The sequence below is a fragment of the Gavia stellata genome, chromosome 12, assembly GCF_030936135.1.
Source record: "Gavia stellata isolate bGavSte3 chromosome 12, bGavSte3.hap2, whole genome shotgun sequence".
NCBI lineage: Eukaryota > Metazoa > Chordata > Aves > Gaviiformes > Gaviidae > Gavia > Gavia stellata.
Window position 1 is genome coordinate 25,735,912 of NC_082605.1, and position 17,432 is coordinate 25,753,343.

Here is a 17,432-nt window from a genome sequence, read left to right on the forward strand (position 1 = left end):
CTGAAATTGTGAGAACACTTTCATTTTTTTTCCTCTTTCTTTGTGCTATATTGAGACCATTTATATCTGTAACTGAAGTAGAGTTGACTGGTGGGCGGGCTTTACAGGAGGTAAATGTAGTGTGGACTGAAACAATTCACAATAGCAATTAGGTCTAAATCCTGTTTCTACCAGAATAACTCCACTACCATCTTCTGATTTGATGCTCTTCCTTAGTTTGTCAGAGAATTGGTTAATAGGTAAGTGTCTGTTAACAGTAACTGGAACTGCAAAGCTGGAATTAAAGAAGGTAAAAATAATGTAAAGGAAAAGCCTGTAGAAGTGCAGTTACGTTTTGCTCTTTTATTTTTCCACATTACTTAAAACAATGTTTAATAGCACTGTATCTTATTTTTTACAACAAAATATTTTCATGTATTCATTTCCTGCTTATAACTGAAAACTTCATACAACAGTCACTAAATGTCAGCACCTAAATCTTCATAATACTGTTGTTCTGTAGTGCAGTTTTGTTTTGCTTGGGACCATGGTTAGAGATCTTACTCTGTATTCAACATTCTCTTATTTTTTTTGTCAGTGCAAAATGTTTTTAAGGGGGGATAAACATTTACAGTGTATTGGTAGCAAGGCCATGATTCTAACATGAAACAAAGAGTTAACATTGGTGTTCATCCATTAATGAAAGAATACAAAAGTTTTACTTTTCTCATACTTTGTTTCTGTTTGTATATGATAACCTATTCTTTATGAAACTATGAAACTCAGATGTAGCAAAAAACCCCAAAACAACTATATTTTTATTCAGTGGTAGGTGTGTATTTGTTTTTTTTACGGTTGTTTTTCCAGGTGATAAATTGAACTACCTTTATCATTTGGATACGTATTAAAGGCCTTTAAAGATACGGACAATTCTAAACAGTTTGTTAAGGTCAAAAATTCAGATATCCATTAAGCTTCTTGAAGAAAGGGAAAAATGACAGTAATACCCCCCCAATATATTTTAATGTAAGTAAATTATTGAACATGGTATTTTTATACAAAGATATATTTTAATCATAAATGCCATTCTATTCCTCAGTCAAATATTATGACAAATATAGGACATGAAACCATTTTATTGCAATGATTAGAACACCACTTCTCATCCTTCTTTATAAAAAAAACCAAACAAACCACTAAAAAAAAAAAAGACCCCAAAACAAAAAAACCCAAAACAGCAAAAAACCAAACCCCCAAACTCCAGAGATCTATATCCTTAGCTGGTGTAAAGCAGCGTAGCATCTTTGAAGTCATACAGACACTTGGCTGCTGAGAATCCAGCCCTGGAGATGTAGTGCACAACAGCAGTCTGATGTGAGATAGTTTAGCCACAGGAGTTTCAAAGCACTCCAGCAGAGCAGGTTCAGACAAGTGCATTTCGGCCCACCAGCATATTTCGAATGGTGCGCTCGTTATATGGATTAAACTTTTGATGACATTTTTCATAACAAGAACAGCAGAAACAACAGGAGCTTTTAAAATAAAGAGACTATTTAAATAGATGATAAAAATCTTAACACTACTAGGTAGACTAGTGTTAAATAAAAACTGTCTGTAGGTTTATAATAAATTAAAAATAACCTTTGGGTTTGAGTCTGATGCAGTATTTAGGGAGAAGTGATACTATTCAGTGTCTGGATTTGTAGAGCTACTGGAGTGCATTTCAAAGTACTGCAGTGGTATGAAATGAAACCCTTTAAAATAAATTATACAGTGATCTGTGTAAAACTTTATATTGGTAGTAAGTAATTACCCTGGATCATAGCCAGTGAAGTGTTGGTAGACCAGGTAAATTGAATGTGTTGTTTTTTCATTTTCTGTGGAAGCAATTTAGCATACACGGGGCATAATTTAATGCTGGCACTTGTTAATGGATGAGTAATAAATCAGGCCACAGAACTCCTGAGAAACAGGAAAAAATGAAGCTGTAGTTCAATAAACATAATAAAGTGCTTTAAATGAGCATTTGTTTACTACATTGTTTCTCATTTCATGGTAGACATCAAAACCAACCCAATGAAATAGGGTAGTGCTCTAGAGTAAGTAGAACTGAGCCTGTTACTTACTGTAGTCAGTATTTCCATGTGTTTTCTTGTCTTGATTTTAGACTTCATTTACTGTGGGATCAGAGGAGAAGCTTATAGTATGGGTTGAACTTGCACAGATATAAAGATCACCATAAATATTCTCTATTTTAAAGTTTCCATTTGCAAAAATGCGGATGTAAGGAGGAGGAAGCAAAAAAAGCAATTTTGAAACAGTTCATATCCAGTGCATGTAGCCAGTTTGCCTAAAATACACTGTTCAGTTTTGTAAGACAGATGAAGGAATGTATAGAAATCTGAGAATTTATTCCAAGTCCATTGAGTGATAGCTGCTATAATACGGATGCTTCTTCCATGGCTTCAATCCACCTAAAAAGGGCAGGAAAGAAAAAGTGGTACATATAAAATTATATGCATTTTAAGAACACAGGTATTTTAAGAAAAATAAGTATTTTAAGAATGTAAAGCCTGAAGATGACTGTATTTTCCATCCCAGCTCTAATGAGGAACTATCGTTTTGTGATTAAAGCAGGGAACTGGGTACTAGGACTCTTGTGTTCTAATACAACCTTTACCAGTAATTTATTGTAAAATCTCAAAGATAGTACAAGTGCTGCCTTAGAATAGGAAAGATGAAACCGCTGAACTATATTTAAAAGCAACAAAACCTCCCATAAACACTCATTTCCTTCCCTGTGTGTCCTGAGATGCTGGCATTTTTATTACTAATTTAATGACTATTTTATTATGTGGAAGCAGTAGCATTAGAATGGGAAATCTAAACAATTATTTGTTGATGAGGAAGCTAAGAGGTGGATAAATAGAACACATAATTCAGAGAAGTTTCTGTACAGTAATCACATCAGACAGATTTCTAGGCATGACTCTTTGAGACTCAGCCTCCTCTTTACCTATACAAGGGAGCATGAAAAACCACTAGGTAGATTTTTAATGTCACCCAGGCCAGTCACATGCAATTGGGCTTAATCAACACTCTGAAAGCTGTGTTTGTTTCCTTTTTTATGAAGGCATTCTGATGTGAAGGAGAGGAAAAAGCCGTACATAAGCTTTTGGACCTGTGGACTGGTTCGTGTGGAAGTCTGCCCCGTACCTCTGTGCTGAATTGTTATCCTCTGCTCGGAAACTATAAAAGAGAGTCTGCTTGTGGTAGAGATGGAAAACTGTATCCGTAGTTCCTTCCTCCTTTTCTGGGACAATGGTGAAACCCAACAAAGGTAAACTTTCTGTGGCAACTTTGTCCTGAAAGTAAACAAGAAGTGAACCAAAATATAGAGAGAAAGCTTGTAACGGTTTGAGGGCTCTTTCTGAAAACCAAATAATGATATAACCCCTCTCTGACAGGACTGCAAAAGCAGTAGTGTGAATGTTCTGCTGGACTGGTGGCTCTTAACCTAAACAGGAGCAGTGCCTATGTACTGCACATGTTTATCTAGTCTTAGTCCTAAACTCAAACACCACCTCTGAAAGTCCAGTTCTTCATGATCATCCACATGGCCATGAAGGTCAAATTAGCCATTACTTTAATGGCTATCTTTGACATAATGGTCCAAGAGACAAACTAGAGGTTGCTGAGAGTATGGGACAATACAGCAACAGTTCTGAAAGCCTGAGACCCGCTCCCACTTATGTTCCTTTCAACCCTTTTTATTTGCTGAGTGCAAGTAGTAGTCTTTTTGGTACCTTGTAATTTCCTTTCATAGCACTAGGAACTTTTTTAGAAATCTGCACTGTCTCAAACCGCACACTTGCTTTCCAAAACGCAACTTTGAAATTTCTGAGCTGGTAATGCAATTAATTGTTAATTTACTCCTAAGAAATGTCCATGAATTTTGCTTGCCAGACACGGCTTTGTGCAGCTTAAAGAAAACAATAAGCCTTAATCAAATTGCAGTTTAGCTGTTAACTGATAGCTGCAGTTTTGGTCACTCTATTTAGGTCATGTTTTTTATATGTGTATGTTGCCTTTGCCTCTGCTTTTAGAAGTTAAATTGCAAACTGGGAATGCAAACTGTAATTAGCCATCCATTGCTTTTTCCCTATTGTTGAACCAGAAATTATCACTTTTAAGGTTAGCAGAGGTAAGATAAATGTATTGGATACAGATTTTTATGCTAATGGTCTGAATTGCTGGCCAAATAATGAACTCTTTTGTGTCTCAATCTCCTCATCTCTTTAAAGGGGGTAATGTTGCTTCATGCAACCATCACAGTGGTGATGAAAGTTTAATAGGTGTTCACAAAGTGTTCTGAAGTCTTGAAGTACCAAATATTGCTGTTACTACAGTTCTTGCATTCTGTGTCCTTTGTTCAGCAAAATGAATTTTTATGCTTCTGCTTATGAAATCTGTCAGTTATAACCAAACTTTATATCACACTTACTTCAAGTTTATTTGTATTGCAGCTGTTCACAGAGGAGAAGAAATTAAAATAAGGAAAGGGACTGGGAAAAGACAAAATACATAAACATGATCTAGTTGATATCCAACCTCCTTGGCTGTAAGGAGGAGCTTACAGGCCAACACACAAGGCAGTATTCTCATCTCTGCAGACTGCCTCCTGTCTTTCCCTGTTAGTACTAGTAGGAGAAATGCGTCCTATTTATACTTGCAAAACTACAAGAATCTCTCATCATAGCACCATCTATCTACAAAATACCTGGCAGTTACCAAGTGTACCAGAGAACACCTAAGGACCTTGAAGTCTTCAGGTGTAAATATGTAGACTAAGGTTCACAGTGGTTTACAGTATAGAATAGCATGAATAGCAAGAAGTCAAATAATGAAGGGCAGTTTGTGAAGAGGGCTGCCGAGGTCCAGCTAGGGCTGTGGCTGGGCCCCTCACCTAAGGACAGCTCCCTGGGGACTCAGCCTGTTAGGACCAGGTCTCAGAAGGCAGGTAGTTGTGAGAACTGCCATTTATACTTTTCACATTTACTTGTGCTGCCTGCAGGGAGTAAAGAAGGGAACTCAGATAGGAAACTACTTCAAGTCAGATTGCACAGTACCTCATTTGCTATGTAGGTGTAGAGGACTTTGCCTTTGATAACAAACCAGCGTTTCTTCCAGTGTCTTTTGCCTCTCTTACATCTGCTGAGGTAACCACTGATGGTAGCTCCCTCTCCTGAGGCTGCCACCTGGAGCAGAGTAGGAGAAATCAGGATTTTTAACAGCAAAGGCTTTTCCCTTCCTGATTATGCATGTTCACATCACACCAGACAACCAGGTCTATGTCCGTAAAACCATAAGCAGACCATTAAAAATATAGAGACAGAAAAAATGTAAGCGTGGTATTATAGTTCTTTTTAACTGTTTGAAGATTTCTGGTTAAACTTAGTTCTCAGTAACTCTGATGGAAAATATGCAGTTGGGTTATTATTGAGGTCAGCAAGTTTACAGTTGTGTTCTGAGAAGCTGAATTTTGTTCCTTTTCTCAGGTCTGTTTTTTTCTGTATTAAAAGTACATGCTTCCAAAAGGGAGTTACAGTCTTGTGGCTGAACACTTCTCAGATGTGGGTATATTTAGGACTTTGCAGTGATTTTATATCAGTTTATGTTAATCACTTGACTATGACTTGGTTTCATTTGTGAAATAATATTTCTGAGAAGAGTTACCCTTCTCACAGCAGTATTTTGAGATCTACGTGCTTAATGTTGTTAAAGATTCAGATTTTGAGTAGCTGGAACTACACACACACAACATGCAGTGTATGTTATTAGTTACAGTAGTAAACTGTAATAGTATTGGATTTAGAAACAAAGGGCAGAGATTCAAAACCAGCTTTTGTATCACTGCTCAGTCTTCTCTTATGCCAGTGCTATAGCAGTGTTTTGCAGCAGAACAGAAATGTACCAGGGCCTGGGTAAAGCAAGTTAGAAAAAGTTATGGAGCAATGCTGTTGTGAGACAGTTCATATTAATAAACATGTGCTGCCTCCTTGTGGATAGAAAGGCAATGCTTTTTTCCTAATGGGGCTGAAATTTTGCCTGCCGGTTCTTTCAGTATTCGTGTGTTTGTATTACATGCTTGTATCTTTGGCTCAGTTTGACCTCAGAACAAACCAACCTCAAGAAATTCCAGTGTCTCGACTGTAAAATGAGTTCAGCAATATGTTTGCACCCCGTTCTCTTTAATACAATGATAAATACCTGCTGTTCTCAGTGAAATGGGAGTACCTTACTGTGCTTGAGTTCAGTGGGCAACTTAGCTACCTAGACTACATCAACATGACTGGGACCTTGTTCCTGGAAAGAAAACTAATATAGCTGGAGAAATCCTGGCCCCATTGAAATTGGTGGGAATTTTATTTGTTTATGTTGGTGGGGTGAAGATTTTAACCACTTTATTTAAAATAGTTTGGTTTGAGCTGGAGGGAAAGTGCCTGATTAAACATGTATGCTCCTGAATTGATTGCCAAGGACTAGAGTCTATTCCCTGAGTAAGTGGTATTTTGTTTCTCTTGAAATCAAAGTAAGATTTCAGAAGTAAGGGTCTTGTCAAAAAAGGTAACTGGTCAACAGTGTATCATGCTCTGTTGATACTTGTCATTGTCTGTGATCTGCCTTGTACTATCTAGTACCTTGAAGTCATCTTAGTTTTCTAAAGACTTCACAGGCTGATGAGCAAATTGAAGTATGCTGCTCTAATTGAGTTTCTCAGTGGGCCCAAGAAGCTCCTGTGGTTATCTTCAGAGCTCAGAGTATTTTGTATCTTAAACACTATTGTGAAAAACAGAAAAAAATTATTGCATGATGAAAGTAGACCAGGGCATGGGCTGAGCCCACTGCACACAGAATAAATTATAAATATAGCTGCTGAAGTATGAGCACACAGTTCTCTACAGTGCCTTGCCTTTCTCAAGTAGCTTGGTCCTACCTCCGTAAGAGCTGAAGGGATCTTCTTCTGTTTCTTAAAAGATGAATAATGAATATTGTGGAAGACAGAGGAGAAGGCACTGCTTGAACACCTGGATGAAGTTGGAGGGAAGCTCACACTTAGTGGCCGCTCTGCAAGATTAAGAAAATTCAGAAAGGGAAGGGGGAAATGGATGAATTGGTACATATCAGACTAGGGGTAAGAGACACACACAATGCACTAATGCAAATGACTAAGGAAAATGCCTCCTCCATAGCCAGTTTTTATTTTAGCTTTTCTTTCAAATCAGTCTGATTAGATGGGTGGATTTCATAGCACCCTAGGTTGATGGTAATAACCTACAGCTACTTGAAAGAAGCCTGCAAGAAAGCTGACAAAGCACAGAACACAGCTTGTTTTCTTCTAATTTTAAATCAGCCTTAAGCAAATGGCTTTTCCATCTGTCTCCTCTATGTTTTGTAACACCTTTGCAGGATAGATTCACTAATGGGACATTCTTTCTGTATGAACCATTCTCTTTGAGTTCTGAATGGGAGAGAGTTATTCTGTCTCTGGCAATGCCCATTAACCCCAGTTGTCTGAGTTTATATCTTCATGATTTCGCTTCTGGCAACACACATTATCTGGAAGCTCTTAGTAAAGCATAGCATTTTTTTAGCACAAATCTGAGTTTTCATTTCTTGCACGCACAGTGGCGTGGGGATGCTTTTTTGGCTGTTGTGGCATCATCTGTTCATGTGTTTGCTTGGCTAGTGTGAATTTCTTTAATCAGGATGGAAAAATTAAACTTCATCTGTCCCCGCCTTTTTATTCTTGACAGTATAATGTGCCTACTTTTAGATATCGTCTACATGAATAGTTATGCAAGAACATTATTTCTTGTTCATTCTCTGTTCATATATATGCAACCCCTGCCCCGCCTTTGTCTTTGATTTGGATGTGTATTTAAATCAGAAAAGGGACTTCTATAGTAGGACAATAATACAGAATTCTAGTTAGGCAATGCCTCTTCTGCTTTGAAGTCATGCTTTCGTCTGTAACCAGACTAACTCCCCATGTAGAAAAGCTCTTAGTGACTCTGCACTTTACATCAGCATTTCATGTTGTAAAAGCTACAACATGGATGAGGACAGTGAGGAACTGTAAAGCCATTGTTTTACTTTAATGGATAATTCATTAGAAGTGACAGGGAAGAGCTATCACCTACAATTACATCACAGAATAGAATAGTTCAGTTGGAAGGAACCTATAAGGATCATCTAGTCCACCTGCCTGACCAATTCAGGGCTGACCAAAAGTTAAAGCATGTTATTAAGGGCATTGTCCAAATGCCTCTTAAACACTGTCAGGCTTGGGGCGTTGACCACCTCTCTAGAAAGCCTGTTTCAGTGTTTGACCACCCTCTGGGTAAAGAAATGTTTCCTAATGTCAAGTCTGAACCTCCTCTGATGAAGCTTTGAACCATTCCCATTTGACCCATCACTGGATCCCAGGGAGAAGAGATCAGCATCTCCCTCTCCACTTCCCCTCCTCAGGAAGCTGCAGAGAGCAATGAGGTTGCCTCTCAGCCTCCTTTTCTCCAAACTAGACAAACCCCGTGTCCTCAGCCGCTCCTCAGAGGACATAGTTTTTATAGTTATTCTGGTTTATTAAAAGGCCGGGGAGCCCTCAGAGAACCTGGCTTGCTTAAAATAGTTTTCGCTGTCATACAGCCTGGGAATCCTGGGACTTCAATACACATGCCTTGTGCTTGAAATGAGAAATCCTCTTTAGCAAAACACAACATGGTAGGCAGATTCTAAAGCCTCCCGATTATACAGGCAGGAAATGGGTTTGTCAGTTTTGCCAAGAATGAAGGAACCTTACCTCTTTTCTTAAGTTCCACATAGCAGCTATCACAGACTTTGGCTGCTTGATCTTTGAGGTACTTCATAGGGTACTTGTTTCTTGAACAATTTCGACATACAATCTGTTCCAGCAAGGAGAGATGCCCGTAAATATAATTTCAATTTTTATATGTGCGCATACAAAACAAATCCTCTGAGCTGGTTGGGAGAGGAAGTGGATAGTGGACCAGATATGACTCTCTCTTAAAACTGTGGCAGTCAGGTTAAGTCTACTGACTGAAATGTGATTGCTGTAGACTTACACTGTTGTAAGCCAAGCAGAAGTGATCACTGTATTTGGTTGCGCACCATTGCTGCGCCCATCTCCCCAGGAACTTATACCTTCCCTGCTAGTGAATCACAGAAAGACCACTTTAATATTACTTCTGTATTCATAGCTTTGTTAGTAACACTGTTTTCTTAAGCAAGCTTGCATGTTCCTGCTATCCCTGTGTAGGTACAGAATGATTTTTCTCTGTGGAATTAGATTAACTAAATGCTTTTTCATACTAGCAAAAATTACTGGTTGTTTGATACAAAAAAAAAAAAATCATTGAGGCTAAAAGACAGCCATGGTTTAAAACAGGACTGCAGGTTTATGTGTATAAACAAATCTCTAGAGTTAGTGATAAAGGGACAAAACCAAGAAAGCTTATAGATCCCCTTAGATTTAGGGCAAAGGGCAGCAGCTCTTCAACGGAGCACAGAGGAAACTTTCCCTTTGGTCACTGACCAAACCACGCTCTACTGCTGAGTTTCTTCACTTTTCTTGGAAGAAAATTTTACCAGCTATTATTAGGGACAGGACATGGACTAGATGTGCTACTACTCTGTTCCAGACCAGAGCCTATATTTTTAGTGTATTGCTTCATTGTCTCTAGAGCTAGCTGTATATCAGCAACAATTATCCTGTAAGCCTTCAACGACTAGCCTTTGGGAATTAATTTGACCCTCAAAGGAAGGTTACTGTTGTTCCTACTAAAGTCATTAGAAACCTAATTACCTAATTTAGCAAAGCACTAACAGGTTATGTGAGAAGTCAAATTCTAGTCTTGATGTTGCTACAAGTTTGCAGATGTTACAGCAGTGGCAGCCAGTGTTCTAGAGGTGTGAATAAAGCTCCCTGAGAAGCTTGTACAGCTCTTACCTTCCCACAGGCATGGCAATGATGTCGCCTCAAAGTAAGAGTAAAGTCACAGCCACAGTTCATGCACATCATGACATGGGACACAGGTACCAAAGTAGGAGGCCTCTCACCCAAAGGTATTCCAATTCTTTCCCTTAGCTTAAAATCAAACAAGAACAAATGAAGAAGCATCCATGCTTCCGAAGTACACTCAGTCAGCCCTGCTCCATCACATACAGTTCTCCTCTCATTTCAGTCTACCTTCACCTGCTAAGATCCTGAAATTTTCTAATTCCTAATGCACACTGTAAGTGAGATACAGCTGCTTCAGCACTGAAGGACTGTGGCCAATCAGTACGTGGTGCTGTTAAAGCCAGAGTCACAACAGGTAAAAATCCATGTAGATCTATCATTGGTCCTGCACTGATACTTTTCTACATCAGTCAAGGATCTGATTCATTGCATATGCAGACTGCAGGTAAGAATATGAGTTAAAGCCATCTTTTTAGTAATTTAGAAATAATATCCATAAAAAGCTCTGTAGCTTTCAGTCGAAAAGGGCCTGAGCTCTTTATGTTATTACACCTTGGGACAGTTCTATGATCGGGGAAGAGAGAGTACAGAAAACAGTAAAACCAATCCAAATCTGATCCATGGTTGCCATGGCTGATTTGAATATATGTAAGCAGCTTTAAAAAATGCATTCACTGTTCCTATTTCTTGGAATGCACCATGTTGTAATGTTGTACAGGTGTCTTTGCTCCAAGCCCAGGGAGCCATGGTCAGTGTGGAACTGAACCCAATCTAGTAAGCCATGTTGAGAAGTTGTGTTACTTCAGGTGCAGCACCAAAGTATTATGGGTACCCCACTGTCAGTTCACAGCAGCTTATTGTTTGGCACAAATAGCTCAAGCTCTTGTGCCTTTGAAGGACTGTTTGTTAGGAGGGCTTCCTATGAGGAAATTAGACTTCTGCAGACAAGTAGGGTTTAAACACAGAAAAATCAAATGCCTCCAAATTTCTCCTTGCGCCCATTCAGGTTTACATCAGAAGCAGAGCTGCAAAAGAAATTATTTTTTCATTTATTGAAAAAGGATTTGGTTTACAGAATCACAGAATGATGGGGGTTGGAAGGGACCTCTGGAGATCATCTAGTCCAACCCCCCTGCCAGAGCAGGGTCACCCAGACCAGGTTGCACAGGAATGCATCCAAGCGAGTTTTTAATATCTCCGGAGAAGGAGACTCCACAGCCTCCCTGGGCAGCCTGTTCCAGTGCTCTGCCACCCTCAAAGTAAAGAAGTTCCTCCTCATGTTTACATGGAACTTCCTATGATCAAGTTTGTGCCCATTACCTCTCATCCTGTCACTGGACACTACTGAAAAAAGACTGGCCCCATCCTCCTGGCACCCACCCCTTCAGTATTTATAAGCATTGGTAAGATTCCCCCCTCAGTCTTCTCTTCTCCAGACTAAAAAGACCCAGGTCCCTCAGCCTTTCCTCATAAGAAAGATGTTCCGGTCCCCTAATCATCTTTGTAGCTCTTTGCTGTTCCCTCTCCAGCAGCTCTCTGTCCTTCTTGAACCAGGGAGCCCAGAACTGGACACAGGACTCCAGATGCGGCCTCACCAGGGCAGAGTAGAGGGCCACACTCTTCTTGATGCACCCCAGGATGCCGTTGGCCTTCCTGGCCCCAAGGGCACATTGCTGGCTCATGGCCGTCCTGTTGTCCACCAGGACTCCCAGGTCCCTTTCCACAGAGCTGCTCTCCAGCAGGTCAGCCCCTAATCTGTACTGATGCATGGGGTTATTCCTCCCCCAGTGCAGTACCCTACACTTGCCTTTGTTGAATTTCATAAGGTTCATCTCTGCCCAACTCTCCAGCCTGTCCAGATCATGCTGAATGGCAGCGCAGCCTTCCGGTGTGTCCGCCACTCCTCCCAGTTTTGTGTCATCAGCAAACTTGCTGAGGGCACAGTCTATCCCTTCATCCAGGTCGCTGATGAATATATTGAACAGGACTGGACCCAGTACTGACCCCTGGGGAACATCTCTTGTTACAGACCTCCAACTAGACTCCGTGCCACTAATCACGACCCTCTGAGCTCTATCAGCCAGTTTTCGATCCACCCCACTGTCTGTTCATCTAACCCACGTTTCTTAAGCTTGCCTCTGAGGATGATGTGGGAGACAGTGCCGAAAGCCTTGCTGAAGTTGAGGTAGACAACATCTACTGCCCTCCCCTCATCTATCCATCCAGTCATGCCATCGTGGAAGGCTATCAGATTGGTCAGACATGACTTCCCCTTGGTGAATCCATGTTGACTACTTCTGATAACCTTTTCCTTCAGATGCTTTGAGATGACGCCCAGAACGAGCTGTTCCATCATCTTTCCAGGGATGAAGGTGAGGCTGACTGGTGTGTAGTTTCCTGGGTCTTCCTTCTTGCCCTTTTTGAACATTGGAGTGACGTTGGGTATACTGACATTGGCCTAAATATATATATATATTTTTAGGTTGCTATACTAACTAATTTCTAATTTTTTCTTGTTATATATTTGAAAGTAGATTAGCTTCAGGCCAGAAGGAAAATCTTGTTTTGTTTTTTGAATTTTTACTTTCTGAAGTCTTCAGAAATTAAATCACAGAATCACAGAATGGCTGAGGTTGGAAGGGATGTCTGGAGGTCATCTGGTCCAACCCCCTTGCTGAGGCAGGGCCACCTACAGCCAGCTGCCCAGGACCGCATCCAGGTGACTTTTGAGTATCTCCAAGGATGGAGACTCCAGAACCTCCCTGGGCAACCTGTGTCAGTGCCAATTGTACTGGCAAAGTACAACTGAAATGAATGAGATTACAATAATATACATCAATTGTGCTGGTACAATTAGAATATTGTTGGTGGGGTTTGCACTGGCAGTGATTTTATTGTGTGTATGATATTGGTGTAACTAATGGGTAGTTTTGTTTTCTTAAAATCTACGAAGTTTGTAGCTATTTTTAGTTCATCCAAAATAGTTACCCTTTAAGACAAAATAGTATTCCTCCAGAAGAATTCCTATTTAAGCAAAGTTCAGAGTATAGAGTGTGATTACCATTTCAGAGCTGTCCCATGAGCTGTGATGAGCTTCATTATTTAAGCCTGGCATACTGGTTTAAATGAAAATAGTAAGAACGTTCTTGCCACTAGGAACTTTGCATTTTATAACCCTGCTCCTTTCCTTTATCTCTCTTTGTCTCCCTTCTCCCTTCCCCTTTCAAGCATTGAAAGACTTGGCCTCCTTTTACCTCCACGCTGCTGTGGAAAGTGGAAGTGTTGTGAGCTTTGCAGTCATCTGGGATGTGTCTGCTGATGCAGCTGTACCAGTCATCCCTTTCCGAGCAAGAGCTGTGGAATGAAATACAGCAGAGCAGTCAATGCCATGCACAGCCTGGACTGAAACAAGCTGTTTCTGGATCAGAGGAGAAAAGCTTCACTTTATGAATGTTTGCTTTTCCCCACTATTGCATTGAACTGGTAATTTTCTGACCAGGAACAAAATTGACTGTTGGACATATTCAGCGGGATGATTAGTGTAGATCCATGGTTAGGACTGTGACTGAGAAGGAACTAAATGCCTAGGAAATTTTTCAAAGTAGTCTCTGACTGTGCTGTAAGCCACGCAATGCTAGATCACATAGGGCCATATGAAATGTCTCTTTATGTCATGTGCTTTTAGGCACTCTAGGGCATGTAGTGTTGGCATGGGTTGCTCAAAGTAAGCGTGTTTATGCTCATCTCTACAAGTGGGATCCTTAGATGATCTGCGTGTTGGGAAATGCAGAAGTCTGTCACCCATGGTAGAGATGTGAATGCTTTCATTTTCCTCTAGCTCCATTATAGACAATCTCCAGTCTCCTGGCAAGAGGCCAGGACAGCAGTTTGGGAAGGAAGTTCTGCATTCCCTCTAGTTATGCATGGAGGCCAGTAGTTCTCCAGACTGGCCCCTAGATGCCCCCTTTGCACAAGGCAAAACAGTGAGCACTTTGTGTTTCTCTGCCAGTCCAGCTATCCCAGAAAAGCAGCAGGGCTCTTAGAGCCTGTTACTTCCCAGATGCATTCGCTCTGTGACAGCCATAAGCTGTCCTGCCTGTGTTAGCTGGTTTTCCTGCTGTGACTTCAAACTGCGTTTCCTGTCCATCTGAAACGGTCCACAGCTCTAGCTGTTCCCAGCACCAGTCACAGGACGGAATGCGACTCAGTGTGGTCTCCCCTCCCCGAGCCATACCAGCCACTCACATTAAAGCTACCCTCCAGACTTTGTTGCGAAAATTAGCAGTGGCATCATTGCCAGGTGCTGTTCAGCTGTGATTTCCTCACACTGTCCTCATGGACGCCACCAAACAAGACATCTGAGAAAAATTTGTCTTTAAAAACATAATAAAGCATAAAAAGAGAGGAAATGCCAGGTTTTATCAATGATCTCTGACTTAGCATCCCTTTGCACCGTGAGCATAAGCCCTTGTCTGAAAAACACCAGCCTCTGTAAAAATCAACAAGCCTGGAGCAGAAACTCTGAACAAGTGTATTTACTGCATACAGGCTAACCTCTGCATGCCAAGGGGCTATGTTACAGGAGATCACCTCTGGCGAGAGTCACACTACTAGTCAGTCCTTATTACTACCAAAAGTCCTGTCAAATCACACTTTCTAAGAAATCTGAAGATGTCTGTATCTTCCAGACAAATCATGTTCACAGCCTGCAAAGCACTAAAAGAAGTCCTGGTTTCAACCTTTCTCTTGCTAATTCTTTCTTGGAAATTCTCTTCACTTGAGAATTAAGATACGATTTAAAAAAACAAAGGAAATCATGGCCCATGTAGTGATGTAAATTAAAGCCACTTTGGCAAAAACAGGTAAGAGGGACAATCTGCTGTTAAAAGCCTGATATGTAACTGGCCCCTTTAACCTCTTCTCCACTCCATTAAACATCTGTAGGCAGTAACTACAGGTTACTAGTGTCTAAATGTGGGAATAACACCTGTCTGCTGATGAGTAAGATAAATTATGTCAATTGGCACTAGCCTATTCTTAATTAGCTATTTCATTGGTTGCATGAATGCTCAGAGGAATTTTTGCCAAACCGATGAGGCTCATAAAAGCTCAGACCTTGATTCACCATTGCCACATTTGGTCCTTGTATGATTTTTGGGCTGCACCTTTTGTGCCGAGCCATCAGTTGTCAGTGTTGGCTCATATATTCTTCCTTAAGCAAATAGAAAGAGAGGGTCAAATTGTCACTGCAGTCTCCTGGGCAGCAGGGGACATCCATGGAACACAGACACTGGACTGGGGTGGGATGGGATTTTGTCAGTGCTATCACTGCCATTCTGAATTAGCCTTTTAGGGAGGTAACACTGACTGTGTTCTCCCAGTGCTCTGGTATTTCATGTGGGCACCACATGGTTACCCCTGTGCCCAAGAAGAACATTTTTGAAATGCAAGTAAAGGTACAAGAGCAGTTTGAGCCTTCTCTATAAAGGGTCTGTGCTCAGATCTGTTACCAGCTCACTGCAAGCCAATAACATGGCTCTTTGGGTAAGTGAGCCATTTTCAGCAGGAGATGTAAAGACTTCACCGTGCCACCTGCTCATATAGCCACACTGACTTCTGAGCGTTGGTCATCCTCATTCCACTGCCTTTAGTCCCTGGCGCTCATGCCATATTTCCTCAATGCATTCACCTTGTCTCATATAAGTGTAATTGAAGTTTGGGTTGTGATTGTTAACAACTGGCCCTCAGTGCAGACTTGCAGCACCTCAGTGTGAGCAGTAAAAGATACAGTCTTTAGGCACACTTGAAGCTTTTTGGTACTTTTCTGTCTTTGGTGCCCCTTTTGGTGAGTATAGCAGGCCAAGGATGTTGTGCAGTGGGGTTAGGAGAGCATGCTGTCCCACCAGTGTCTCATCAGCTCCGCCAGCCAGTGCAGAAAGGGAGAGGAAAAAATGTTCTTGGGTGACTTTCGGCAGATCGGTCCCAGAATAAGCAAGCACAAGGAAGGTCTCCGTCTGGCTGTTATCAGAAGGGCAACCTTAGTCTCAGGCCCTGGTTCTATCTACTACCAAAGAAATGCAGCTCGCAGTGGCCTTACATGCTTTGTTTAGGCTAACTAAGCACAGACTTGATATGAGTACCAAAGGCAAAGAAACAACATTAACAATGCAAGCAGAACATCCCAAGCTTCTCACTAGGGATGCCAACTTCAGTTGCCCTGAATAAAAGGGACATGCAGCAGTTATTTCCCCTCTACAATACAGAAGGACTGTACACATCCTGGTTTTGTAACTGGCAGCAGGTAATTCAGAAGTACTGTGTGTCTATTTTGAGGGTTATGATGAGTGTGCAGCTCTAAGAAAATCTCAGCTATTTTCTTATTTGCTGGTTATAGAAGGAAATAGAAAAAAAACATTTTGACAGGTATCTGAGCACTGCCCACAGATGGCAAGTGCTCTGGAAGGATGAGCGCTCCAAATTCTTATTCTGAATAAGGAAGTGCCCTCCCTGTCTTTCTATTGCACTGTGCAATTCAGGGAAGTCTGCTGTGTTTCCAGCCATGCTGTAGTTGGAGACTGATAGTGGGAAAGTCAGTACTTAAAAGCACTGAAGACCTTGTTATTTGGAAGACTTAATTTTAATACCACTGCAGTGTGCTATGTCTTTTGTAGTAAATTACACCTGAAAATCAAGCCAGCCACCTTTCTGCTGTAGCTCTAGGTAAATCTGCAGGATAATTTTGGGCTAGAAGCACGAAAAAATACAGTACGCTGCTATCTTCTGATCAGAAACTGACCTACAATCTCTTTCTGGCATTAGCTTATGATCCCAGGACAGAGATCCTAACTCCCAGTTGCAATCAGTACTAGCACTACACAAACTCATTAGTGAAATTCCTTTTATTAGAAAGACGCATGAGATTGCCAGTAAGGTTTAATTTTGTCTTTGTCATTTAGGCACTATTAAATGCTTTTATATCTGTTGCATGGTATTACCTAACTACTATTTTCTCCAGCAGTTTTGCCACCCTAGTGGTATGAGGTAACAAGTGAACTTATAAAAGGGAGATATAACATACTCTTAATGTCACAGGGGAAAAGTGTGAAAGATAATGGAAAGGACTCAGGCTTCTTAGTAACAGACTTTCTTCTCTTTCCTTTCTCTTTAAGATGTTATCAAGAGCCTAATCTTTACTCAGTATATGAGTTGAATTAGTTACAGTTTATGAGCTTCACATTTATAATGAGTATCTTCATTGTGTAATCAAGCACTCAGCTATTGTCTGTCTCAATAGCACAGACTGAAATTGAGTTAAAAAAGAATGAAAAACCAGTTAAGTCTTGGGTATTGGTCAGACTAATCTAGAGATACAGCTCTAGAATGTAACATCCTCTGCCATGGCTGTTTGGGG

The 17,432-nt window shown here is 40.8% G+C and overlaps 1 protein-coding gene across 1 annotated transcript in view; it reads right to left on the reverse strand.

The window, feature by feature from the left end:
* Positions 1-336: 336 nt before the first annotated feature.
* The window catches only part of FGD5 (FYVE, RhoGEF and PH domain containing 5), a 116,224-nt gene continuing 99,128 nt past the window's right edge, over positions 337-17,432 (reverse strand). Inside the window, exons 15-21 of the mRNA XM_059823209.1 lie at positions 13,276-13,375; positions 10,010-10,147; positions 8,843-8,945; positions 6,977-7,107; positions 5,109-5,237; positions 3,196-3,344; positions 337-2,453 (exon numbers count right to left, since the gene is read on the reverse strand). Of these exons, the coding sequence (XP_059679192.1) occupies positions 2,417-2,453; positions 3,196-3,344; positions 5,109-5,237; positions 6,977-7,107; positions 8,843-8,945; positions 10,010-10,147; positions 13,276-13,375 (787 nt within the window). The 3' untranslated portion in view covers positions 337-2,416. The remainder of the gene's footprint in view (positions 2,454-3,195; positions 3,345-5,108; positions 5,238-6,976; positions 7,108-8,842; positions 8,946-10,009; positions 10,148-13,275; positions 13,376-17,432) is intronic.